The sequence below is a fragment of the Oncorhynchus nerka genome, linkage group LG3 (genome assembly GCF_034236695.1).
Source record: "Oncorhynchus nerka isolate Pitt River linkage group LG3, Oner_Uvic_2.0, whole genome shotgun sequence".
Taxonomy (NCBI): Eukaryota; Metazoa; Chordata; class Actinopteri; order Salmoniformes; family Salmonidae; genus Oncorhynchus; species Oncorhynchus nerka.
Window position 1 is genome coordinate 17819591 of NC_088398.1, and position 26839 is coordinate 17846429.

General features: G+C 44.0%; 1 protein-coding gene across 2 annotated transcripts in view; it reads left to right on the forward strand.

Moving 5' to 3' along the window:
• The first annotated feature begins 4411 nt into the window (after positions 1 to 4411).
• The window catches only part of LOC115103122 (atrial natriuretic peptide receptor 1-like), a 64848-nt gene continuing 42420 nt past the window's right edge, over positions 4412 to 26839 (forward strand). The window contains exons 1-2 of one of the 2 annotated variants that reach the window (XM_029623782.2): positions 4412 to 5308; positions 6382 to 7156. In XM_029623782.2, the coding sequence (XP_029479642.1) occupies positions 6391 to 7156 (766 nt within the window). In that variant the 5' untranslated portion in view covers positions 4412 to 5308; positions 6382 to 6390. Of the gene's footprint in view, positions 5309 to 6226; positions 7157 to 26839 lie in introns of those variants that run through there. The other variant, XM_065009042.1, reaches the window with a different exon arrangement.

Consider the following 26839-nt stretch of genomic DNA (forward strand, 5'->3'; position numbering starts at 1 on the left):
AGGTTTCCATCCAATTGGTGACAGATTTTCATGCAAATATTCCAAAATCTGCATAAAGAAAATATGCACATTTTCCCACCAATGGTGTTTCCAACAAACTGAATTGTTGCGGATAAAAATCAGTATGTGATGACATAGTGCACACAAAATGTACTATTCACTAACGTTTTTATGTACTGAATAAAAATGTAAAGTTCAATGTGTTTCCATTGCATTTTCAATGCTACTGATAGTTTTGTCACAAGAACTGTTGCTTTAAATGGCAAATGTACCTACTCTGGTCTTGGCGAGTGCACTCTAGCCAACAGCTTGCATGTACAGTGCAGGTAGGCTAGTCTACGTAATGAGATTATTATGGATAAGAGCAAGAATAGTTTTATTTGTCAAATGGCAGTCAAGCACCGTTCATGTCAAGACCCTCGATATTTGTTGGAAAGGAGCATCAAGCACATCATCGTCCACTTTCACCACCCTGTGAAGTTCATCAGAATGTATTTAATCTTTAGCTTAATAAATGGCATAGTTTACAAAGTCATAGACCAACCGCCATATCATTGAGTGACTCTAAGTTTGCTTCAATATCATGAGTATTATTCAATATTTGCGCATAAAGGAGTTTCCACCATCATTTCTTGCATACTTCATTTGTACCGAAACTTCCTGTTTCCATCAAAGCTGTCGGGATTTTTTTTGTTCAATATGACTTTACTCACATAAAAATTGTGGATGGAAACGTGCTAAGATAGACAGAGGAAATAAAATCCAATGCTATGGTGGCACAGTGCCAGAGCAACATGATTTCCCTAGTCTGTAGTGGAACAAGACATGGTTTTCTTGTTACCCGTTGGGTTTGATGTAAAGGTCATGGTTAAATATGAAATATTCAGTGATCAAGCAAGTGAAAAGGATATATAGAAGCATCTGCTAGTCTGTGCTAGCACAAAATACAGTGCCTTCAGAAATCATTCACACCCTTTGACTTTTTCCACATTTTGTGTTACAGCCTGAAATGAAAATGGATTAAATAGAGATTGTTTGTCACTGGCCTACACACAATAACCCATAATGTCAAAGTGGAACTATACTGAACAAAAATATTAACACAATATGCAACATACATAGGCCCACCCACTTGGGAGCCAGGCCCAGCCAATCAGACGGAGTTTTTCCCCACAAAGGGGCTTTATTACAGACAGAAATACTCCTCAGTTTCATCAGCTGTCCGGGTGGATGGTCTCAGACGATCCCGCAGGTGAAGAAGCTGCATTTGAAGGTCCTGAGCTGGCGTGGTTACACGTGGTCTGTGGTTTTGAGGCTGGTTGGACATACTGCTAAGTTCTCTAAAACGACGATGGAGAAATTAACATTCAATTCGTGCAGTCAGCATGCCAAAACTTGAGACATCTGTGGCATTGTGTTGACTGACAAAACTGCACATTTTAGTGGCCTTTCATTATCCCCAGCACAAAGTGCACCTAGGGGCGGCAGGTAGCCTAGTGGTTAGAGCGTTGAGCCAGTAACTGGAAGGTTGTTGGATCGAATCCCTGAGCTGACAAGGTAAAAAAAAAAATTATCCCGCTGCTGAGCAAGATGAACGTACTTTAGTGCGAAAAGTGCAAAGGACAAAGAACATTGTGAAGATGCTGGAGGAAACAGGTACAAAAGTACCTATATCCACAGTAAAATGAGTCCTATATCGACATAACCTGAAAGGCCACTCAGCAAGGAAAAAGCCACTGCTCCAAAACCGCCATAAAAAGCCAGACTACGGTTTGCAACTGCACTTGGGGACAAATCGTAAATGTCCTCTGGTCTGATGAAACAAAAATAGAACTGTTTGGCCATAATGACCATTGTTATGTTTGGAGGGAAAAAGGGGACTTGGCTCCCTCTGCTGGGAGTACACGGGTTGGGCACCCTGACACGTATGGCTCCAAGCAGAGGTAATTAGGGAGCCATGGAGGCCATAAAAGGAGCACTGTGGCACACCGCGGGGATAACAGAGAGACCGACACATAGCAGAAGCTAAGAAAAGGACCAAGCCAAATCTATGTGATTTCATTGTTATGAATATTTTATTGCCTAGTAAAATCGTATTTGCTGACTAGAACCTCCCTGTCTCTGTGTTAATCTCTGCACGCTCAACCCAACACCCCACGGTTTACCACATTGGCCACAAGGGAGATAAACCGATTGGTTGAAAGCCAGTTCACTGGCAAATGTGATTTACGAGGGGCGTCTCCCTTCCTTGTTTTTCTCCTATAATTATTTTTTTATTTGTCAAATGGATTTGTTGAGTTTATTGCTCTGTAAACTGCTGTTGGGTGAGAGGAAAGATAAGCCCTAGAGAAAGAATACCACAAAAATGTGAGGGGGAAGGAAGACATTAGGGTGAGGAAAAGACTGTAGGATTCTACAACTCTTCAGGGAACAGAGGAAGGATTAAGGGGGCCACAATGTTCATGGCATTCACATGGAAATGTACAGAATGCATTTTTCACTCAAGCATTTTGCTTCACCTACACAGCTTGCTTATAATGTATGGTGCCCTAGCTTTATTTTAAATATAATATCGGAAGGCAATGACTATTAAAATCTTCCCACGCCAAGTCTCAAGAAATGTCTCTCTGCTATTACATATGCCTGATGATGAAGAAATGGCAGTAGGTTGTCAGTCAGTCACAAAGCAACGATTCTGTCTTGACATAATGAAGATGGGTGGAAAGCATTTTTGAAAAGATATGACAATCATACATTTTACACGAGTAAGAGTTATGACGACATGCACAAAATAGGAAAAGGGGGATAGGTAGTCAGTTGCACAAGTGAATGCATTTAACCGAAATGTGTCTTCTGCATTTAACCCAACCCATCTGAATCAGAGAGGTGCGAGGGGCGTTCTTAATCGACATCCACTTCATCGGCACCCATGGAGCAGTTAACTGCCTTGCTCAGCGGCAGAACAGCACCACTTTACCGGCTCAGGGATTGGAACCAGCGAGTGGCCCAATGTCTTAACCTGCTAGGCTCCCTGAGGCTGAGAGAACATGTTTCAGTTTTAAAGCTAATAGCCGTAATGATCCCAAGGTGAGGGATTCAGCTCAGTGGCAGTTTGACCACGAATAGATACCCCGGGGGGCCCGGCCTCCAGTGTCAGGGGCCCCCAGATAGCATATGCTTGAAAAATGTGTAGCATTGCAGGAAATTAGCTTTAAAATTGCAACATTTTGCCTCAGCCTAAAGGCAAAATGTAAACAAAAGCATGAGATGAGCTGTAAAACAGCTAATTTTCCCCCTGCCCCGTGGCAACGGGGTAGAATTACAGAAAAAGTGCTTTAAAACAGAAACATATCTCTGCACCATGGCAATATGTGTTGAAATGCAGGAAGTTATCTGATTTCCTGACCCTCTCTGTGGGCCCCTGGGGGTCGTTGCCCGTAGCCCCAAATGCAGTAGTTGGCGGCCCTGACCATTGCCTTCACATGTCACAAACAATTGAATCAGAAAAAAATATTCGCTCACTATATGAGTATGGTTACCTGCACACAATAATGACATTATTGTGGATAGTCAGATTAATATAACAGTTCGATTAAAACGTTAGGTTAATTAACCTATATGCTTTGCAAGAAGAACGATTTTCCCTAATAATCCTATTTACATGGACACATCTGAAACCAGGCTACCTGATGACACTCTGAGAAATGCAGAAGATCGGCAATCAAAATAAATGTTCTACCATTGTGACTGTGCTATTTTTGGAAAGCATTTTTGATTCTGAGTTCGGGCATATAACGTTTGTTTGTGAAAACTACTAAACGCATACATTCAGTTGTTTCGAACTCATTTCAAAGAGAGAGGCTCTCTCGGTTGGTGCTAGCACATCCGCAGATCAAATACACAGCTGGAACGTCGGTGTTTCGGCCTACATAATTCGAAAGATTGCTGGTGTTTTAATTGGTGTATGCTTAGGTTTTGATTTTACGCCGATTAAGATAAACAGAGTAATGTGTTTAAATGACTATTGCATAATCTGCCTACTGCCATAATCAGTTCAATATAGTATTATTACTGTCCATGTAAACCTACTGTGTGTGTGTAACCTGATATACATGTTCAACCCCCGATATTTTATGAGAAAGATGCATGCACTCAACAACTGGTAACATTTCTCTCAACATAGACTGTTGGACATGCTTTTAAATACAGCTCATCTGTGGTAGAATTATTTACCATTGTGCCAATTGCTTGAGAATAAATATTTGTATAGATCCACTCCCCATTTCTCGCATTCTCTCTCCTTCCCTCCCGCTCCAGTGGAAACGAAAGCCTACCCCTGTGCATGAATGAGTAAGACGCCGCCACGAGGTGAACACACACACTTTCATACAAGCACATACACACTGTTCCAGCGCCAGGCAGTCAGTCTCTACTCCGACTGGCCAAGGCTGCCTCATATGGATAGCCTCAAGCTATCCAGCGTAACACTGAAATATACAGAGTACAAGGGATATTGGCATGAAACCAAACATACACACACAGACACATGGATATACAGCTGTGTGAGGAGCCGGACACACCCTCAGACCAGACGAATGGAGGCAGAGTGTGTGTGTGCGTGTTTCTTTGACCTGTGGCTGTAGAGGATTTTCTTGGTGTGTGACGGCAGTTGATGCCGTGTGATTTCCTGACCCTGGAGTTCAACAGCTGACCCATGCAGGCATATAATCAGCTTCCCTGAGTTGTGGACCTGGAACACAGCTAAAGGTGCTGAGCAGTGCTGGTACTTTGCTAGCCTTTCCCTGGAATATTTTCTAATTGAGGCAAAATGTTCTCATGCTACAACTATGAAACAACAGGCACATTTTTCTGCAGAGATATGCTACTTTGTCTGACACAGCAAATAATCAAGGACTGTCTTTGCTTAGCCTAAAATAATTGAATCAGGAAAGCCAACGCCAACTTGGTCCAGTCTGTTTTCTTTGGTAATAAGAGGTGGGAGCTAGTACCTCTCAAATTACTGACTGTGGCTGTGCATTCATTCTGTTGATTCTCCTATTTATTTTCTTCTGGTTTTTTTGTGCGCACTAAAAGGAAAAACTTCATTGATGTTTTTTTTTGGCCGATATCCCCCGCTTTTGTGAACCACGCGTTGCCTTTTCGCGGGTTTCGCTTACCCATCAACTCCTCTGCCCACACGCAGCTCGAGCCTCCCAGCTGATATTTCACCTCAGTCACTGACAGTCACAGATGCCAAGACGTCGGCATAAACCGGAGCTTGACATGGAGGGAGTAAACTCAATTTAAGGTAATTGTATTGTATTTAGGCAAATGTCAAATATGTTTTTGTAGCTGCAACACATTTTAATCCATGTTAAATTATATCGCCTACAGCCAGACAGTGCGCCACATGTACCCCAAAATGACTTTTGAGTGTAACCTTAGGCTATGATGTGAGAACAAATCTTTAGGCCTAATATAAGGCTAATAACGTTAGCTGGAAAACAAACAAACAGGTATACCCTCCTTATAACGTTTTAAGGTTTTGTTATGTATACATTTAGAAGTTCTAAATGTTTGTTATCTACTAGAAAAATCCTTTATCTGATTTCAGACATGAGTTTATCATAACCCTAAGCGCCCTAGGACTCAATTGTTTTTGTTTTTGATAAAATACTTTATAAACAAGATGTAACGTTAGCCTATAGCTTCAAAAGAATAAAAGTAATTGCCCTCAGATTGAACACTGCTCTATCTAGCCTACATGCATTTGAAAATGCCATGCAAAGCACTTTCGATTATTGCTCCATTGTTTAGGTATTTGTTGGTGTACCGGGCTTTGATGCCAAACAAATCTCAACGAGTGCAGTTAAACAATTAAATCACTGCATATCCTGTCAGGTGCAAGCTTAATGGTCTACCAGTTTGATAGAGGCAATTAACAACCATGTAGTTGTCTAGGAAAGTTCACCTCCACCATAACTTACTAAAGGGAGCTGTGACAAGTGTTTTGTCACACACCTTGACATTCTTTGATGCATGGTTAATTATTCCGTTTATATTCTCAACTCCTGAGTATATATCTGATTTGAGGGATGAGAACTGCCCAGTAACTCAGTAACTCCAGTCTGGTATAAGGGAGTCACCCTCTCACAGATGTTCTATAACATGGTAGTGCAAAGGCCACTCAAACGTGACATGAAGAAAAATAGTTTGAGGGAATTCAGCTGTGACGAAGAAAAACAGCTCTTTGAACAGAGTTGAACAGACGTGAAGAGACTCCAAACTGAGCCTTTTGTGTGTGTGTGTGTACAATAGTCTCCCTATGTCTCCCTCTTAAGCTCAACAGGATAAATAATTCACAAGGACATTATTCAACAGCCTAACAGGATGAGGATGCAGGGAGAGAAACTGTTGCTGGTTTTTCTTCTGCTGCTGGGTGCCTGTCTCCAGTGGGTCCAGTCTGGCAGGTCCTCCCGGCACCGTGATTCACACCGACGCCCCAGAGAGCACCGGGACCATCGGCAGCACCGGAACATCACGCTGGCCATCATCCTACCACAGAGAAACACTGCCTACCCCTGGGCCTGGCCCCGTGTGGGTCCGGCTCTGGAACGAGCCATTGACACCATCAACACTGACCCAGCGCTCCTCCCTGGCCACCACCTGGGTTACGTGTTTGAGAACAGCGAGAACGAGGAGGGCATCTGCTCTGAGTCCATCGCCCCACTCATGGCTGTTGACCTCAAGTTCGCCCACGACCCCTGGGCTTTCATTGGGCCGGGCTGTGACTACACCTCCTCCCCAGTGGGCCTCTTCACCACCCACTGGGACATCCCCATGGTAACTGCGGGCGCCCCAGCCGTGGGCTTCAACGGAATCAACATGTACCCGTCCATCACCAACACGGGCCCCACGCACAAGAAGCTGGGCAAGTTCGGCCTCCATATCTGCAAGCACTTTGAGTGGAAGGAGCAGGTGCTGCTCATGTTCAGTGACAACAAGAAGGACGACCGACCATGCTACTTCGCTGTGGAGGGCCTCTACACAGAGCTGCACTTGAACAACATCACCTCGTTGGACCTGGTGTTTGAGGAGAACACTGGACCAGTCAACTACTCTGACCTGCTCCACAACATCAAGCAAGATGGCCGAGGTGGGTCCCCTATATTCACTACACTTTATTCACAGCTTTGTATACTACATATTGTGAGAGCAAATCTGTTAATGTTCAGTGGGTTGGCACGGTGTCTTTTCGTTTTAATTTCTGTCTGGAACTTATTTCATTATGGTTAGGCTTGTCAGCCTAAGAACAACCTGAAAAGAACCTTCTTGGAGCATGTTATTTATTCAGCCTAAGCCCTCATGACATAGATTTCTTTGTTGACACAACTGTACAGAAATAGCTAAACTGTATGTGCTTGTTTTCATATTTAAGATTGTGTGTGTGTATGTGTTTCACTTATTACCTATGATATGTGATGGCTCCTGCCCTCTGAATGATTCTTAGCAGCAGGGCTTGTTAAGCGTGGATATTAGCTTTTGATCATTGCTGCAGGGCATGGATGCCCTGGCAGCCTGAGCAAGAATTATGAGCTCAATCGATGCTGTGCAGATCAGACAACTCACTGCTGCAAATGGCCTGTCCTCAGGACAGACAGAGATAATAAGATCGGCGTCATTAGATGATACAGCAGTTTTATGAAACGCCTCAAATTGTTTTCACTGTATTTTGGTTCAGTTTACCCTTCTGCTGCCTTTGAGGAAATGGACACAGTGAGTACAAAGCAAATATAATCCATTGCTACTCCAATCTATCACTTTCTTTGCAAAGTCAAGTGAGTCAACAAATAGATAGATAAGCCTCTCGATTGGTTCTCTATGAGCTTCCCTCTCCCGTTCCCACACGGGTATAAAAACATCTCCAGAGAAGACATATATTAACAGAGGTCAAGAGCCCTGCGACATTATAAGGGAGCTGCAGTCAACATATCAGATCTGTAGGTATTTCCTGCTAAACAGACTCTGTCATTGGGCTAATTACCCTGGCCCTTTGCTTTTTGTTGGTCTGCAGTTCATCATATCTAACCAGAGGTGAGCAAATTATGGACTTAGTCAAATTAGGGATTTGTTCAAACAAAACAGAGGTAATCCATGTCCTGGAACAAGTACTAAATATGAGTATTTCTGTTCAACAAGAAAGCATGCGTGACTTACCATGTTTCTTTTTGTTTTCACACTGTGAACTTCGTTGTTTTGGTTACATGGATCCAAATGTGTACTTTATGGAGCGCCAGAAGACTGTTGTCTTTGGCTTATTCCAAATTCACAGGCATCATGGTGTGATTGATTATGGCTTTTAGTTAAGGTTTTTTAACTGAGATCTGGTAGAATGGCCACACTAAGCCATGCATTTTGATGGAGTGCAGTTGACCTGTGTGCGCAGAACTTATGAGTTGTTTTATGTATTTAGGTTAAAGGGGCAATCTGCAGTTGCTACATCCATGTTTGGAATTATAAATTAATTATATGTACCCATTGATTATTGAAGAATATAACTTATAAATGCCTCATGAGCTTAGTCCAACTGCCATACCCCTTCAGAACCCAAAATACAAGCTTGTTTTTCTCCAGTGTTTGTAAACAAAGTAAATATAAACTATATAGCTGCAAAACATGGTTAAATCTATTATTTTAATATCATGGATGGTCAGTCCTGGCATCCATAGCTCTGTCTATGAATTTGAGAGTGGTTACATTTCTCCAGGCCCATCCCTCAGATTTGTACCGAAACAGAGATTACTTTATTTTTTAAACTACTGATTCCCATTTTAAAGTGTCTATTTAGCATTAACAGTCGGGAAATGTTTAACCCAAAAACCTTCGTAGACATATGTTTTTTATTGCTCATACACCTGCCTGGGAAAAAGCCATCGTAGGGGATGCAATGTTTCATTAGATTGGGACCGGTGTAAAATATAAATAATAATTTGGTAAAAAGGCTGTTTCCTGAATATAACCTCTGCCATGGCCCAGTTAGGAATCAAAATAAACTAAACTCCCATTTATTTATCAGCAAATCTCCAATGCTTGAAACAGCCATTTGTACAACTCCATTTAAAAGAATATTCATGGACGATTTATAGTGGAAATATGACTTAAGAAAAGTAGCAAGTGGAACATTTGGGTTAGCCTACACAGTATATGAGAGTACAAAAATACTTCCTGATTATGTTCCTGATTGTAACTCTATTCTGTCAGAGCACACAATCAGCAGTTGATTTACATGTTGTTGTGGTGGTTGTCAGTTTGTTTCAGAACAGAAGATGGTTTGAGGATCAGACAGACCTGCTTTATATTCAGATTTTATGCATTGCTCTTCTCAGCTCAGAGACAAGTAATACCGCAACAACACCAACACCGATCTCACGCTATGGTTGGAGAGAGTGAGGGTCAGGAGTGCTCAATGTGCAAAAAAATAATGTGTGTGTGGTGCGAAAAGATAATGTAACAACCTACCCAGCCCACCGTAACACATAGACACACATCTGTCACACTCACCAGCAGTGCTGTGACCTTTTCCTCAGCACTCATCAAGAGAGAGGAAGCCTTTCACAATATGTTCCCCCACCTCACCACCCCCTGCCGCCATCCCAAGGGAGCAATAAATAAATACGCACACCATTATGATGAGGAAATGACACCAGAGACGGTTTGCGTGCTGCAGGGACCTCAGTCTGTTGTTTGGGTGCATTCATTGTCTCAACAACTGTTGCTTCACCCAATTGCCCCTTTTACTGAAAAAGAACATGGCTTGTATTGTTTTGGACTGTTTTCATTATTGCTTCAGGGGCCTTAACAATAATCCAGGAGAAAAGACTGAAAGTGTGGTCTCTCATATCTCCTTGTGTGTGTGTGTCTACACCCAAAAATGAAAATGTAATCTGCAATGTAGAGACCCGTGTGTCTGTTGTCCCTTGTGTTTGTGCTCTTGTAGAATACTGGTTGAGGGGTGGAGATGATGTAGTTAATTATTCCTTGCCCACGAACATTCAACCACCCATCAGAGATGATTGCAATACAGTCTGCTTTCTCTATGATTTGCTTGACCTTCACTTGAGCTCTGTTGAACTCTGCATCCAGCAAATGAGAAGATAAAGCATGTCTGGTTGGAGGAGTGTATGCTGGGCGAAGAACATTCAGATATCTCTTCCAATACACATTTCCTGTGAGCATCAGAGGTGAACCAGTTGCGTACACAGCTCATTCTTCCATTGAGTCAAAAATACTTCTGATTCCAGGAGGACCATGAGCTGTTGCTATGGATAAGGTGTCTGATTCATCATTTTCACCTCGAATAGAAGTAGAGGGACTTTTGTCAGAGGTTGCTTGTTGTGAACGCTGAGGGAACTTTATGCACTTGGCCAGATGATTCTGCATCTTCATTGCATTCTTCTCATATGATTTGGCAAAGTATTTGAAAATGTACACAGCTTTTCATTCTAAGTTAGCTGCAGTGAAATGTCTCCACACATTTTCCCGTAAAGATTAGAAAAAAATGAGTAAAACAAACAAAAATAGTTAAGCAGTTAGATTAAACAACTCCTTTGTAAGATAAATGTTTTAAAATGAAACATATATGTAAACAGGTGAATTAACACTCCTCAATTTGCAAGCGAAAACACACATGGTAGCAAAACAACTAGCAGAAATTGTTAACAAGTTAGAAATTATTTAAACACACTTTGCTGTAGGATACTATTCACTAGTTAACAAAAAAAGAATGTATGTCATATAAAATATATTCACCCCACCCAGTATTGTAATCAAAACTTACCAAAAAGCATGTAGTCCTTGGCTCAGACAGTGTAGTAGTGTGGGCTCAATAGCATCTCATTAATGTGCAGGATCTTGAGAATCAGCTGTACATGTGATGGAAGAATGCACTGGGTTGCAATTCCATTGAATTGGGGATAGTTTAACAAAAAATATGCCACAAGACCTAGAATTGCCTTGTCTATCCCACAAAAAAGGTTTACTGTTATAAGCTAACTTTTTTGATGAATTTAATCAAAATTCCCCAAATTCCAGGGCTCCCATGGAACATTTCCAGAAATGTACCGAAAAGTTTCCGACCCTTTGCAACCCTATTTGTCCGTCACTGATAGTCAGTCAATTAGCCCATGTCAACTAAAGTTATTTTAGATTTCTAAATTAGTTTAGCGGCGAGCTATCTCAACTTGTTACACATGGATGTGGGTGTGCAGACCCGTGAGCAACCGGCGGCCCCTCATGAGGAGTTGTTGTTTTTGTATAACAAAAACAATATTTTGAAAACGAAAACCTGAAAATAGGGAAAACAAAATGGGCAAAAAAAAAAAAACTGATTTTATAGGATCACTACAAATGTGCTAGGAAAGCCCATTTGCTGATTAAGCACTTTGATCCCTTGTTCCAACTCCTTTCAAAATAGGATCCTTACCAACCTACCACTGCTGCACTGCAGGGAGCAGGATGGAGATGGTGGTGTATTGAATATTGATCAAGTTTAAGGGTTTAAATAACTCAACATTGGTAACTCATCATATAACTTGCAGAAGAGCTAAGCACGGTGGACTGGGTGGGTGCACATGGTGTGTGAAATTTAATAAGGGGCCATTTTCTGAAATGTCAACAACAACAAAAAATCTGCCTTTTGTTTCACCAAGTCCTTTCACGAGCACAGCATTTATCAGATGCAATAACCATGACCATAATTGCAATAATTGATCATGATGTTTTTATGAGATAATCTTATAAAGAAAGGAAGAGTTTAATCTTGTGAAGGATTTCCTCCAGTCCACTGTTCATACATATTTTATGAGTGGATTCACACAGTTGACTGCACTTCTTGTCAATTATTTTGGTGTTAATTCCTTAAAATGAACCTGTAAATGTTATTTCCTGTCAGAAAAAGTTTTTCTGGGAATAACAAATCGCTGTCTCTGTATTAGTTGTGTAACAGTGTAGCTTCCGTTCCTCTGCTTATCCCAACCTGGGCTCGAACCATGGACCCTATGAACACATCGACAATTGTCACCCAGGAAGCATCGTTACCTATCGCTCCACAAAAGCCGTGGGCCCTTACAGGACAAGCAAAACAACTACTTCAAGGTTTCAGAGCTCGTAGCATCACTAATTAAACGCCATTTCACATAGGCTACAGTAGGAGTAGTTCTCCTCTGAAGAGGTAAGCCTACATAGACTAATCAATAAATGAATGCTGTGTGTGGAAGGAGCAGCGTTTATTTCAGGACAGCTCTGTTTGGTTAGCTGTTTTTAACATCTGGAGTAGTAATCTTCCCCACATTGTGTGTGTGTGTGTGTGTGTCTGCCGTCGCTATCAAGCAACCCAATTGACTGCACACAAAAAGAGCAACAGCCAAAAACATTTGGCAAAGTCTGCATTTTTTATCAACTTTGATGAAATGGTTGGACAGAACACAAGAAATGTATCAATGTCGTAACATTTTTTCACAATATTTTGCATTATGAAAGACCAGATTGGTTCTAACCTACAGTTGAAGTCAGAAGTTTACATACCCCTTAGCCAAATACATTTAAACTCAGTTTTTCACAATTCCTGACATTTAATCCTAGTAAAACTTCCCTGTTTTAGGCCAGTTAGGATCACCACTTTATTTTAAGAATGTGAAATGTCAAAATAATAGTGGAGAGAATGATTTATTTCAGCTTTTATTTAGCAAAGCACTCCCACAACATGATGCTGTCACCCCCGTGCTTCACGGTTGGGATGGTGTTCTTCGGCTTGCAAGCTTCCCCCTTTTTCCTCCACACATAACAATGGTTATTATGGCCAAACAGTTCTATTTTTAATTCATCAGACCAGAGGGCATTTACGATTTGTCCCCATGTGCAGTTGCAAACCGTAGTCTGGCTTTTTTATGGCGGTTTTGGAGCAGTGGCTTCTTCCTTGCTGAGCAGCCTTTCAGGTTATGTCAATATAGGACTCGTTTTACTGTGGATATAGATACTTTTGTACCTGTTTCCTCCAGCATCTTCACAATGTCCTTTGCTGTTGTTCTGGGATTGATTTGCACTTTTCACACCAAAGTACGTTCATCTTGAGGAGACAGAACACGTCTCCTTTCTGAGCGGTATGACGGCTGCGTGGTCTGATGGTGTTTATACTTGCGTACTATTGTTTGTACAGATGAACGTGGTACCTTCAGGCATTTGGAAATTGCTCCCAAGGATGAAGCAGACTTGTGGAGGTCCACAATTTTTTTTCTGAGGTCTTGGCTGATTTCTTTTGATCTTCCCATGATGTCAAGCAAAGAGACACTGTGTTTGAAGGTAGGCCTTGAAATACATCCACAGGTACACCTCCAATTGACTCAAATGATGTCAATTAGACTATCAGACGCTTCTAAAGCTATGACATAATTTCTGGAATTTTCTAAGCTGTTTAAAGTCACAGTAAACTTCTGACCTACTGGAATTATGATACAGTGAATTATAAGTGAAATAATCTGTCTGTAAACAATTGTTGGAAAAATGACTTGTGTCATGCACAAAGTAGCTAACCGACTTGCCAAAACTATAGTTTGTTAACAAGAAATTTGTGGAGCGGTTGAAAAAACAGTTTTAATGACTCCAACATAAGTGTATGTAAACTTCCGACTTTAACTGTATATTCACACACATTCCTGACCTGAATTTAACATTTCTGGGGTGACTTAGAAAAAGTGTGAAAGTGATTTTTCATTTGGACTTTGATGTTAGCAAATATATCACTTAAATGTATTACTTAGATGATGGACCCATGTGGACACAGCTCTCCCCTTGCCACCCCTTCTCTTCTCCACCTTCATTTTGCCTTTCTCTTTGCTCTCCTCACCCCCACCCTCACCTTGGTATGCTAATCAGTTATATTTTGGAACGGGCTGTTTTAATCAAGGATGGTGTAGCTTCACAGGTGGTTCAGTATCAGTCCCATTCATCTTATTGATGAGAAACTCTATCTACTGTCAAAGCCATACAGTAAAGATAATCACTTCCAAAGAAAGACGATCAAAGAAAATATATTTTCCTTCTCACTACACACACCCACATGCCCAGTGATTACATAACTTCTATAAGTTAGTGAGAGTACAGTATGCGAGTAGAAAAGCTATACACTGCATATCCAAAAGCAACGCTTGGGTTGTTAATCATTAGTTGAGGAAATGTACAGCACCCAATTGCTTGACGAGATAGGAGCACTCAATTCATCCCAATGGGATTACCTGTCTATAAAGAAATGTCTATACACTGTTAAGAACATCACACTACTTGCGAAAGGGAGGGGGTGATTTTTCAATTACCTTTCATGGTGGCAGATCTTTGTAGAGATTGTAGAAAATGTTGATGAGTTTTGGCAGTTGAGCTTGTTATCCCAGTGTTAAGAGGGACCTGTAACTCTGTGGGGTTGTTGACATCACCCTTGCCTCGACATGACCCCTTCACCCCATAGCTTGGACTTCCCAAAAGGGGTGACGCAAGACCCTGGAGCTTCCATCTCTTCTAGCTCGCCTCCTCCTGTCGCTATGGTTGCTGAGGCAGAAGGTGGCCATGCTGAACTAAACTACCCACAAGGCCGTACCCAGCCTTGCCTTTCCCTTTCCTCCCCCTCAGCCCCCTCGGCCCAGTCCATCTGGCATTAGTTAAAAATTAATATCCTGGAATCCTGGAGAGGCAAGGAGAAGGAGGGGAGTCAGACATGTAGGCCTATAAGTTTGCCTTCGAGCTAGGGGGAGATGGTAGTGGTGATGGTTGTGGTTGGTTTTAGATTTGTTGGTTTGCATGATTACACACAGATGAGTCAACACACACATTGAGTTATCTTCGTGAGGCCTGCTGTTCATCACAGGTGGAGTCTGGAGTCCTGGGAGGGACGGAGGCTGCTTCTGCCGTAATGGTTCAGCTTTGAACGCACTCCCATCCTAGTTTAACATCTAACAAAGCTTTTTATATTTTGACATTGTATAATTGGATGTTTTCTGTATTATGTTGGATGTACACTCTTGAAATTAAGGTGCTATCTAGAACCTAAAAGCGTTCTTCTGTTGTCCCAATAGAATAACCTTTTGAAGAACCCTTTTGGTTCCAGGTAGAATATCTTTGAAACCAGAAAGGTTTCTATATGGAACCAAGAAAAGGTTATCCTATGGGGACAGCCAAAGAACTCTTTTGGAACCCTTTTTCTAAGAGTGTTTAGAAAATAATTGCTCTAAACTAGACACTGGATTGTAGTTTAGTCATGGCTGGTAGTTCCATGCCTGGGACAAATCCACAGACTTCTCTACCACATTTTGGGACGATTAACTCCCAGGGTGTCTAACATGAACACACGCACACACATGCACATGCACGCAGACTCTCTGAGTACATCTCCTGCTGAGGAAAATCATGATGTCAGAACTTGATGTGTCATAAAAAACAACACAATCTTCAACATTTGTTCTGAGAGAGATAGCACAGGACTAAATTCAAGACTCTTGTATCTCTCAATTAGCATAGAGCATTTTACATTTTGAAAGCTGACCCTGTTTAGACTGTCTTCTACCATTTTCAGCACTCACAATTCATTTAGAGAGTACAGTAGTTTACCTCTATGTTGAAATGTTAGGGATATTTTTTTTATATATATATATATCTTTTTTTAACCTTTATTTAACTAGGCAAGTCAGTTAAGAACAAATTCTTATTTTCAATGACGGCCTAGGAACAGTGGGTTAATAACTGCCTTGTTCAGGGGCAGAACAACAGATTTGTACCTTGTCAGCTTGGTCAGATCCCTGCAGGCCTAAGCTGCGATACAAGAGGCTCTTGCTGATTTCATCTCACCTTTCAAGAAAGCCGTATTGGGTTTGTTTCGTGTGCTGTGGCTATGATGGCAAGTGAAGTAGCCACAGTCTAACAGAAGTATAATATCTCAATAGTGTTCACTTATAGATATCCCACTGGGCACAAGTGTTGCTCAAAGTATTTTGATTTACATTTGATTGGATTGTCAACTAACAAGAAATGAACCAAAATTTGAACCATGTCATTGGATTTGGGTGAAGAATTGGGTGAAAAAAAGACAAACATTCCCAAAATACTTTTAAGTTGATGACTTTTTGCAAAGTTGTTTGTTGAAATGACGTGAAAACAACGTTGATTCAACCAGTTTTTGTCCAGTGGGATGGTGACTGCATGGACACATAGAGCGGTCGTTTGGAGTGAAGTACACAGTGACATACTGGTACTTACTGGTACATACTGTTACATGATTCTCATTTAATGTGCCAGCTTCGGGTGCCCATACACTGGTCTTCCTGCTTTCATCCAAAGATCCCAATAGGTATGCCAAGCAGCAATGTTTCTAAGTAATATTCCGCATAAAAATATTAATTGGGATTCACTTCCACTGTCTGCATATTGCAATTTGTAATTGTAATGCAATTAGATAATGTAATGGTTAATCAAGAACCAGGGAAGTCTGCTGTCTTGACTGCGGAATTGTCGTGTGTTCAGGAGGAAGTTGACAGGTCCTACTTCACAGTAATTCAAAGATTTAATCAAGTGTCTTTGTTTCTCTGGAATGTTTTTGGAGATTACACTGACACAGAGGGATTGATTATGTTATCACTCACCAATTTCTAGGAAAGGAAGAAGTTGTGTGTGTGGTTGTGAGAGACAGAGTAAAGAGGGCTACAGAATTCAAAGCGGCAAACAGACATCTGTGACTCGATAACGGCCAATTAAAGTTTGTAAATAAAACATCTTCAAAAGTTTGTAAATATATAATAATGGTCCATCAGCCTGTCACTACTCTGCGGTTGTAGACTCTGAATTAAGTTAAGAAAAATAAATTAAGGTGGAGGGAGAGAAAGAAATGGAAAAAGTAAGAACTGTTCTTATTCCTTCCTTTCATCACCTTCCCTCTCCTTCTAACACCCCCCTTATCTCTCAATGTCACCTTCTGCTAACCTTGTGTGAAGGTAAACAAATCAGACTGGATGGTGCGGTGACGTGTGACAGACATTCTATTTGCTATCTCCGCCTCACTCTTGCTCTCACCCAGTCGTCATGGTATGAGCTGGCTGTCCACAGTGAAACCACTACACCATCAGTTCTTCCTGAGGTTGGAAGTTCAAAGGAAGTGTCAGACTGCCTGAAGATGAGAGTGGAAGTGTGTGTGACTGTGCACTTATCAGGCATGAAAGGTATGTAAAGTCACAGTGTTTGCTCCGCCCGGTGCCGGGATCAGGGGTCAGGCCTGGGCTTTGCCCCCTTGTACCGCTCTACACTCCTCTAGCCGTTATGCTATCCTGGTTTATTTCCATCCACTCATGTTGTCATCAGCTTGTCTTGCACCAAATGTTATATATCTTGGTGCCACTAAAAGTTGAGTGTGGCGCCATTGTTTGGAGGGGATCCGGATGAGGATGGAGTCTCACCAGGAGGAGGGCACTTAGACCCTCCTTATACCTTTGTAAGTCTCCTGAGCCCAGGGCGACCCGGGAGATCCCTTTTAGACTCCTTAGGTTTGTTGGTTTGGTTCCACTGCTCACTTCCTGACCAGGGCCATTAAACCCTGAAACAATAGAGCCGCCAGGACAGGAAGTGCGTGCTACAGGAATGTCATCACGCCCCTGGAGACTTCCACGCCACACGGTGCCAGACCAGACCACAATAAACTAGATAAGACCAGGGACGGAATAGAAATGAAAAATGGCCCTGGACTTTTTGACTCAGACCAGCCCACCAAAACCCCCCCAGTGATACGCCACACTTTATGTAAACAAGATTACTGAACAATATTTATAACAATAATTTTAGTAAAATATATGTAAAACAGAATAAGGGGAACGTGTTGCTCTTAGGAGAGGGCTGGCTAGAAGGAGCACATATTGGCAGCAAGGTGGCAAGAATCTCTGGAACCATCTGACCAGTAAAATAAATAATACAGGAAGAAATGTGTTGGTGAAAAGACTGGTGAGTAGGCAAGTCATAGAATAAAATTAAAGTAAACATATTTCCTACCTCCTTAAATGAGCAATTTCTACAGCAGCTTACTTCTCTCATCAATGCCATCTATAACCAGGTTACTGTCCAGGGCCATTAAAACATCTCTCTCAGTAGCCATGAGCATAAAAGCCTCCAGGTGCTGTTGAGATAGATTGCTCCTGAGCCTACTCTTGATGAATTTCAGAGTAGAGAAGCTCCGCTCACAAGCTACCTGGGTTACTGACAGGGTAAGTAGGAACTTGTAAGCAAGACCCTGGATGTGGTATGCATCGTCAATAAGTTGTATTGACTAAGAATACGGTAGCAACACACTGGACAGTCCTTGCAAGATGAACAGCTCTTGTTCACCATCTCCACCTCGTCTTAATTTCCTTCAGGTCCATGATCCTCCATAGTCCTGATTGTGTATTCTTCAAATCCCGATTGTTTTAGCCTAGTCCACTGTTCTGCCAGACTAATGAGCTCACTCTGTAAATTGGCCACCGTTGCTCTGCTGTCAAATTTGATCAAACATTTGCTTAGTTCTTGAAGGGCTGTCTGTGGAAGGCTACTGGCACTGGATGTTAGTTGACTAAAGTTTTTAGAGTCCAGAAGAGCCATGTTGGCATACACAGTGCCATTACTCAGAAATCGCAGATGGACACCAATCCTGTATGCACTCTCTGCCCCAATAAATGTCTCATATTGTGCCATCTCTCCAGGCATGGTTTTCTTATTTCGAGCCCTTTTCGTTGGCAGAGTGGTCTCTAACTCCAGCTCTGTTTCCTCATCCTGTTTCTGCGACTTCCTGTTTGCCCACTGAACAAATGTGTCTGCAGCTGCCTTGACTTTTTCAAAATCTCTTGCCATTCCTTTCAGCTGCTCCTCTGTAGACACAACCATACTATCAGGACACCAGGTGAGACCCAAATGCAGACACAGGAGGCAGATGGTTGAGAGTTCATAAACCAGGTCAGTCCAAACAGTACCAGGCGATAGGCAGACTCGAGGTCAGGGGCAGGCAGAGTGGTCAGGCAGGAGGGCTCAGAGTGAGGACAGGCAAGGGTCAAAACCAAGGAGGGCGAGAAAAGAGAGACCTGGAAAAGCAGGAGCTGAGACACAAAAACGCTGTTTGACTTGACAAACAAGACAAACTGGTACAGAGAGATAGGAAACACACAGATAAATACACCAGGTTAATAAGCGACACCTGGAGGGAGTGGAGACAAGCACAAGGACAGGTGAAACAGATCAGGGTGTGACAGTACCGCCCCCTTTAGGGGCGCCATCTTGCATCCTACGTGGGCGCATACCTGGTTGACCGGGGTGTTGGCGGTGAAAGTCGGCGATGAAGGCTGGATCCAGGAACCCAGCACCTCTACTCCGGGCCATAACCCTCCCAGTCAACCAGTTACTGGATACCCCTGCGCCGTGGGTGAACACCCAGCAGGCATTTTACCGTGTATGCTGGATGGCCATCGATGACACGGGGAGGAGGGGTGGGCCTGGAGACAGAAAACAAAGGGCTGTGAGGCACAGGCTTAATCCTAGATACATGGGCAGTAGGGTGAATACGGAGGGTATGGGGATAACAAGAGACGGAGAGCAGTGGAACTAAGGACTCTAGAGATGGGAAAAGGACCAATGAAACGGAGGGGCAGTCTGCGGGACTCCACCCGAAGGGGCAGGTCCTGTGTGGAAAGCCATACCCCCTGCCCAATGCGGTAGCGGGGAGCTGGAGTCCCGCAGTGATCTGCTTGTTGACCATACCTGGAATTGGTCTTGAGAAGTGCCGCCCGAGCTCTTCTCCAGGTACGTCGACAGCAGTGGACGAATATCTGGGCCGAGGGTACGTTGACTTCCTGCTCTTGTTCTGGGAAGTCCTGTGGCTGAACAGGGAAGGGTGTTCGGGGCATACTCAGGTAGTGGGGTTTGTTGAAACCAGGCATCTTAGGGTGATTTCCAGATCCTGGTTAGCTCGCTCTGACTGGCCTTTAGATTAGGGAACGCCTTCCAGAACTGAGACGAGAACTGAGGGCCCTAGTCGGAGACAATGTCCACCTGGAGTCCATGGACCCGGAAGACGTGCTGCACCATGAGCTGGGCCGTCTCCTTGGCAGAGGGTAGTTTGGGGAGAGGGATGAAATGGGTGGCCTTGGAGAAGCGATCCACTACCGTCAGAATGACGGTGTTGCCATCAGACGGAGGAAGCCCAGTGACAAAGTCCAGAGAGATATGGGACCAGGGATGATGAGGAACAGGTAGTGGCTGAAGGAGGCCAGAAGGAGCTTGCCGTGGAGTCTTGTTCTGAGCACACACAGTGAATGCGGCGACAAAGGCAGAGACGTCAGGAACCATTGTGGGCCACCAGAAACATTGTCGGAGGAAGGCTAGGGTTCAACAGGCACCTGGATGACAGGTCAGCCTGGATGAATTAGCCCATTCCAGGACCCGGGACCAGACTGAGTCTGGGACAAACAACCGGTTAGCCGGGCTCCCTTCAGGTTCAGGCTGGGAACGTTGTGCCTTGGGAACCAAGGTTTCCCTACCCCAACCCATAGAAGCGACAAGGCATGAGGTAGGGAGAATGGTTTCAGAGACTGAGGGTGTGGCAGAGGAACTGTATAGGTGGGAGAGGGAGTCAGGCTTCACATTTTTGGACATTGGGCCGTAGGAAATGGTGAAGTTGAATCTTGTAAATAACAAAGCCCACCGGGCCTGCTTTGAGTTAAGGCGCTTGTCTGTACGGAGATATTCCACATTTTTATGGTAGGTCCAAACCAAAAATGGCTGTTCTGCTCCTTCCAGCTAGTGCCTCCACTCTTCCAGCGCCATCTTGACCGCCAGAAGTTCTCAGTTGCCTACGTCGTAGTTCCTTTCTGCGGGACTGAGACGATGGGACAGGAAGGCACAGGGATGGAGCTTTTGGTCCTGGGCAGATCGTTGGGATAGGATGGCCCCCACTCCAACATCAGAAGCATCAACCTCCACCACAAATTGATGGGACAGGTCCGGATGGACGAGGATGGGTGCTGTGGTGAACCAATGCTTCGGGTCCACAAAGGCTCTGTCAACAGCTGGCGACCATGTGAATGGTACTTTGGGAGAGGTGAGTGCAGGGAGGGAGGCCGCCAGGGTGATGTAGCCCCGAATGAAACTGTGGTAGAAGTTAGTGAACCCCAGGAAACGTTGTAACTGCACTCTGGACGTAGGTTGAGGCCAATCTACCACAGCATTCAACTTTTCTTGGTCTATTTGGACATTTCCACCAGCGATGACATATCCCAGAAAGGAGATTGTAGAGCGGTGGAACTCAAACTTCCTGGCTTTCACTAACAACTGGTTCTCCAGGAGGCACTGAAGGACGTGTCTGACATGGAGTACGTGTTCTTGGGCAGACCGGGAAAAAAACAGGATGTCGTCAATGTAGATGAACACAAAACAATTTTGCATGTCCCGGAGCACATTGTTTACCAGGGCCTGGAAGACGGCGGGGGCGTTGGTGAGTCCAAACGGCATGACCTGGTACTCATAATGTCCACTGGCTGTGTTAAATGCTGTCTTCCACTCATCTCCTTCGCATATCCGAACCAGGTGGTAGGCATTCCGAAGGTTCAGCTTGTAAAAAATGGTGGCCCCCTGGAGAGGTTCGAAAGCTGAACAGAGGAGTCATCATTAAGACCCCGGTAGTCAATGCACGGATGCAGGGTCTTGTCCTTCTTCTCCACAAAGAAAAACCCTGCACCGGCAGGAGATGCAGACGGACGCATGCCTCCAGTAGCCAGAGAATCCTCAATGTACTCCTCCATGGCCTTGTTCTCTGGCCCGGATAAAGAATATAGCCGACCACGAGGTGGTGTGGTGCCGGGGAGGAGATCAATGGCACAATCATAAGGACGGTGCGGGGGAAGAGAAGTAGCACGTGCCTTACTAAATACCTCTAGGAGGTCATGGTACTCAGTGGGAACGGCAGAGACATCTGAGGCTTTGCTTATGCCCTGAGGAGGACTTCTCGGGGACGGCTGTGCCGCTTTAAGACAATGGGAATGACAAAACGGGCTCCAACCCAGGATGGAGCTCATGGTCCAGTCAATAACAGGGTTGTGTTTTTGGAGCCAAGAAAATCACAGAACAACAGGAACATGTGCTGAATTGATGAGGAGGAACTGTATGGTCTCACTGTGGTTTCCTGAAACAACAGGCACTGTGCTATGGGTGACTCTTCTAATTGAGGGACCGTCCAGTGCCCTTGCATTCATGGGGACAGATTGAGTTTGAGTGGGAAAACCTCATTCAGAAGCCATGGTAGCATCCATAACACTTTCATCAGCACCAGAGTCATTGCTCAATTGGAAGAGTCACCCATAGCACAGTGCCCATTCAGATACTGGTTAGACTGGTCTTAGACTGGTCTCCCCACAGCAGAATCACAAAAAATGGTGTATGGGTGATGGGAATTAGGGGACTCCCAGTACTTGTACCCACTAGAGAAAATGGTTCTTAACAGGGTAGGTGACTATATAATGTCCCACACCTCCACAGTACAGACAACAGTTAGAACTCAGCCTACGCGAGCGTTTCCCAACCGATAATCTAGCTCTTCCCAGTTGCATGGGCTCTAGAGTATCCAACTCACCCGTCGCCGATGATTTGCCGATGATTCTCGAGGAACCTCTGGTGTTTTCGGCTTTCCTCGGAAATACACACTTCGGGGATTTCCGGATTCCTTAGGGCGTGCGCCAGCATCAACAGATGAACGAGTGTTCCCGAGGCCCGACCTCCTCTCACACCGGAGTTCTCATAGGTGCCCATCAATCCTACTTGAAAAGGCGATGAGGGAATCAAGGTCCAGTGGTATTTCCCAAGCTGCGAGCTCATCCTTTATCCCCTCCGACAGTCCGTGGAGGAAGGTGTCGAACAGAGCCTCCGGATTCCAGGAAGTCTCAGCAGCCAATGTGCGAAAATCTAATGCGTAGTCTGCCACACTGCAGGAGTTCTGACGTACATGCAGTAGTTTTCAAGCCGCCTTCCTCCCAGGCACCAGAGAATGAAAAACCCTCCTCATCTCTCCCTTAAATTTCTCCAGGCTATGGCACAAAGCGGATTGTTCCTCCCACACAGCCGTCGCCCAGGAGAGTGCCCTTCCTGACATTAGCGTGATTAAATACGCTATCTTCGATCGGTCTGACATGAACACAGAGGGCTGGAGTTCGAAAATGAGGGAGCACTGGGAAAGGAATGCCCGGCAGGTACCAGGATCACCTGCATAACGCTCAGGGGGAGGTAAGCAAGGTTCTCGGGGAGCCGGGGTAGATTGAACCAATCCACAACTAGTTGAACGGTTACTGGGTGGTTGGGAGGTCTCAGATGTGGCGTGCTGCCTATGAACTGCTTCACGAATTTGATCCATTATGGCCTTAAACCAATCAATCAATCAATCAAATGTATTTATAAAGCCCTTCTTACATCCGCTGATGTCACAAAGTGCTGTACAGAAACCCAGCCTAAAACTCCAAACAGCAAGCAATGCAGGTGTAGAAGCACATATAGAAACAGGTGTAGAAACCCTTGTAGGCGTTCCGTCAGGGAACGAAGCCCTTCCAAAAGGTCCCGCCTCCCAATCGTCATGCCTCCCATTGGTGGCTCCCTGCAGGGAGACAATGTGACAGAGCTGGTCAAAGTCTGCTGGGTCTGTCATGGCCAGTTTGTACTATAAGGACACCAGGCAAGACCCAAATGCAGACACAGGATGCAGAAGGTTGAGCTCCGATATTTATTATAGCAAAAGGGGTAGGCAAAAGGCAGGTCGGTTGCAGGCGAGAGTTCATAAACCAGGTCAGTCCAAACAGTACCAGGCGATAGGCAGCCTTGAGGTCAGGGGCAGTCAGAGTGGTCAGGCAGGCGGGCTCAGAGTCAGGACCGGCAAGAGTCAAAACCAGGAGGGCGAGAAAAGAGAGACCGGGAAAAGCAGGAGCTGAGAAAACGGTGGTTGACTTGACAAACAAGACGAAATGGCGCAGAGAGACAGGAAACACAGGGATAAATACACAGGGGATAATAAGCGACACCTGGAGGGGGTGGAGACAAGCACAAAGACAGGTGAAACAGATCAGGGCATGACACATACGATGCGCAGACACAATGTCCACTTGTTTGAAGATGTTTTGAGACTGATGAGGTGACCTGAAATATTCTGAGAAATATCTGAGCTGTAAGTATTGTTTCATACTTCAGCAACCCCTCAATGTATCCTTGTGCTGTGACACATGCAGTAGTGTTGATGTTTTTCTGATTTTGTATGGTTGAAAAAGTGAGAAGGACATCAACATAGAGTCCCTCATCTGGATTTCCAAAACCTCCAAAGACCTTCTCTAAGGCACTGTCTTTATCCCACCAGTGTGTCTCTTGTTAGCAATTGGATATGTAGATGGGTGAGCCGGTCAAGGATCGATTCAGACTAAGTGGTAAATTTTATGACAAGTAAACAGTTTATTCAGAGTGAAAATATGTAGTACAACGTAATTACGGCTCTTCCGTTAGTTCGTGTGGAACGGCAGGCAGAGAGAGCGTAAACAGTCAGCACAGCTCTTATATACGTCACAGAAAGTAGGTTGACCCTAGGAAGATCGGATCTCCGGATTGGTTCAGCTGGTTGTAGTCTGTAGTCTTCCGCCATTGGCTCAGTTGTCTGTCCGTCATCGTAGGATCTTCTTCGGGCACACAGTGTTCGGTTAAAAAAAGGGAGATTATGTGTGTAATGTGGGAGCTATCCTGTAGGGGACCCCACAGGCTTTACTGTGAGTTGTAGCCATGTAATTAGCAGTAAGTTAGTCACCTGCATACGAAATAGCAATTCCTTACAAAACCCTCTCTTCACGTCTCACCAGAGACGTGACACAACCTAACTGGATCCAGACACAAAGAGAAACTTCTCCCAAAGGACTATGAAATAAGGCACGGTATTAAACAGAAATAGATATTTATGTATTACCATCATGTTCTCCATTCAATCCCACTATGTACTAAGTTGGCTACCAGCCACCTAGGAACTTACAACCCTCATTTAACAGAGCGGAGAACAGCTCAAAATAAAAGTAAAAATTATTGTCCACATTAGCCAACTTTTTCCAGCAGGAAAAGTTTCTGATACCCTCTCTTCACATCTCCTAAGAGATGTGATATAGTCCAGATACATTACTCCAAGCAAAAACGAAGACATAATCCAAAAAGGAAAAATATCCTAAACTAGGTATGTCTATCCGGAAATGGCCCACAAAGAAAAATAATTTCCCCCTCTTCCCATCCCAGATGGGACACGACATACAATGGAGAAGCTTAATCAATAAAAGCAACTGGATCCCCCTCCCAAAATTGCTGCAAAAACTGAAAGATGGGTCTCATGCTCCATACCGTTATCTCGCACCTGGCTCCTGTTATCTAACCAAAAAGACCGCTTGTTCTCGCAACCCCACGCTCTAACCACTAGGCTACCCTGCCGCCCTTCCTTCTAGGGTGTCACTCATTATCCTTTATTTCAGCAGTCATAGCATTTCATAAAAATAATAAAAAGTTTATTATTAACAACAAGTGATATATGCCTTTGTTTCCCCCTTGTCACCCACAATGGTGTCACTTATCAAAAACAGGATAAAACTTTATTGTTATTGACATGTAAGATGTAGGATAAAACTTTGGTCATGGAAAACAGAGTAAAGAATTATTAGAAACCATCTGGTCCTCTCAGCTACTTCTATCCTGTACCAGGTGGTACCAGTCCCATCCTCCCCTGAAAGCATGCGTCCGTATCAGCATCGCCAACTGGAGCATCAAGCAAAGGCATATGCCTGAAGCCCTCACCACATCTGTAACAGACTTCTCAAAACACGGTATGATGCAAGCAGCACATCACATCAATAACAAATAATACAAGAATTAGGGTCAGAAATCCAGTAACCATCATACCAGTGCACTTACCAAACCAGGCCAAGAGAACAGACTCCTCCACCCCCCGTGGACCTCATCTTAGCAGACAGTGCATCAAGCCCGCCTTAGATTGTGAAGTTTAAAAACTATCATCTGGACTGGTATTAGGAATATACGTGCAACATTGTTTACCGAACATCTTGCAGACGTCCCCCTGACTGGCAAGAAGCATATTCAAGGCAAGTCTATTCTGTCTGGAAACCCCAAATGTGGCCTCAAGCTGTTCAGACATACTAGTGAGTGCATCACGGGAGTAATTCACAAAACGCTGTTGATTATAGTAGATATAATTAATCCATGCAGTCTGTCTAGCATCCACCATGGCTGGACCCATAGTAGGTAGTAAGTGCCAGAGTCCATCATTCCTACCCAAGGCCTGAAACTCATGAGGAATCCCCACTGGCACTCCCAACAGGTTAGTGTGTATGTCAACTACATCCTCTGTCCATGGAGCACTACTACATCTGTCTCCCATGGGATGGAATGTTTTCAGGTCCCCTGGTTACAGAACTCAGCAGCTGTTCAGCAACAACATCAACAATGGTCAGTGGAATTATCAAACTGGTCAGACCACACGTACCTTGCCATTCTCCTCTAAGAATGGGTCTCAGCACTCTTTTGGCTCCACTCATCCAACATACATCAGCCAGACCACTAGTTTGGTTTAGGCCTGTAACTGTCCAAGTGGAATTAATGGTTATGTTACTCCTGCAATCAGCTTCAGGCAATCTCCCATAATCAATGCCATTACCTGTACCCGTGATGCACTCGTAATTGCCCCCATATGCCTCAACACCCCAAGAGGCCCGATGAGGAGGTA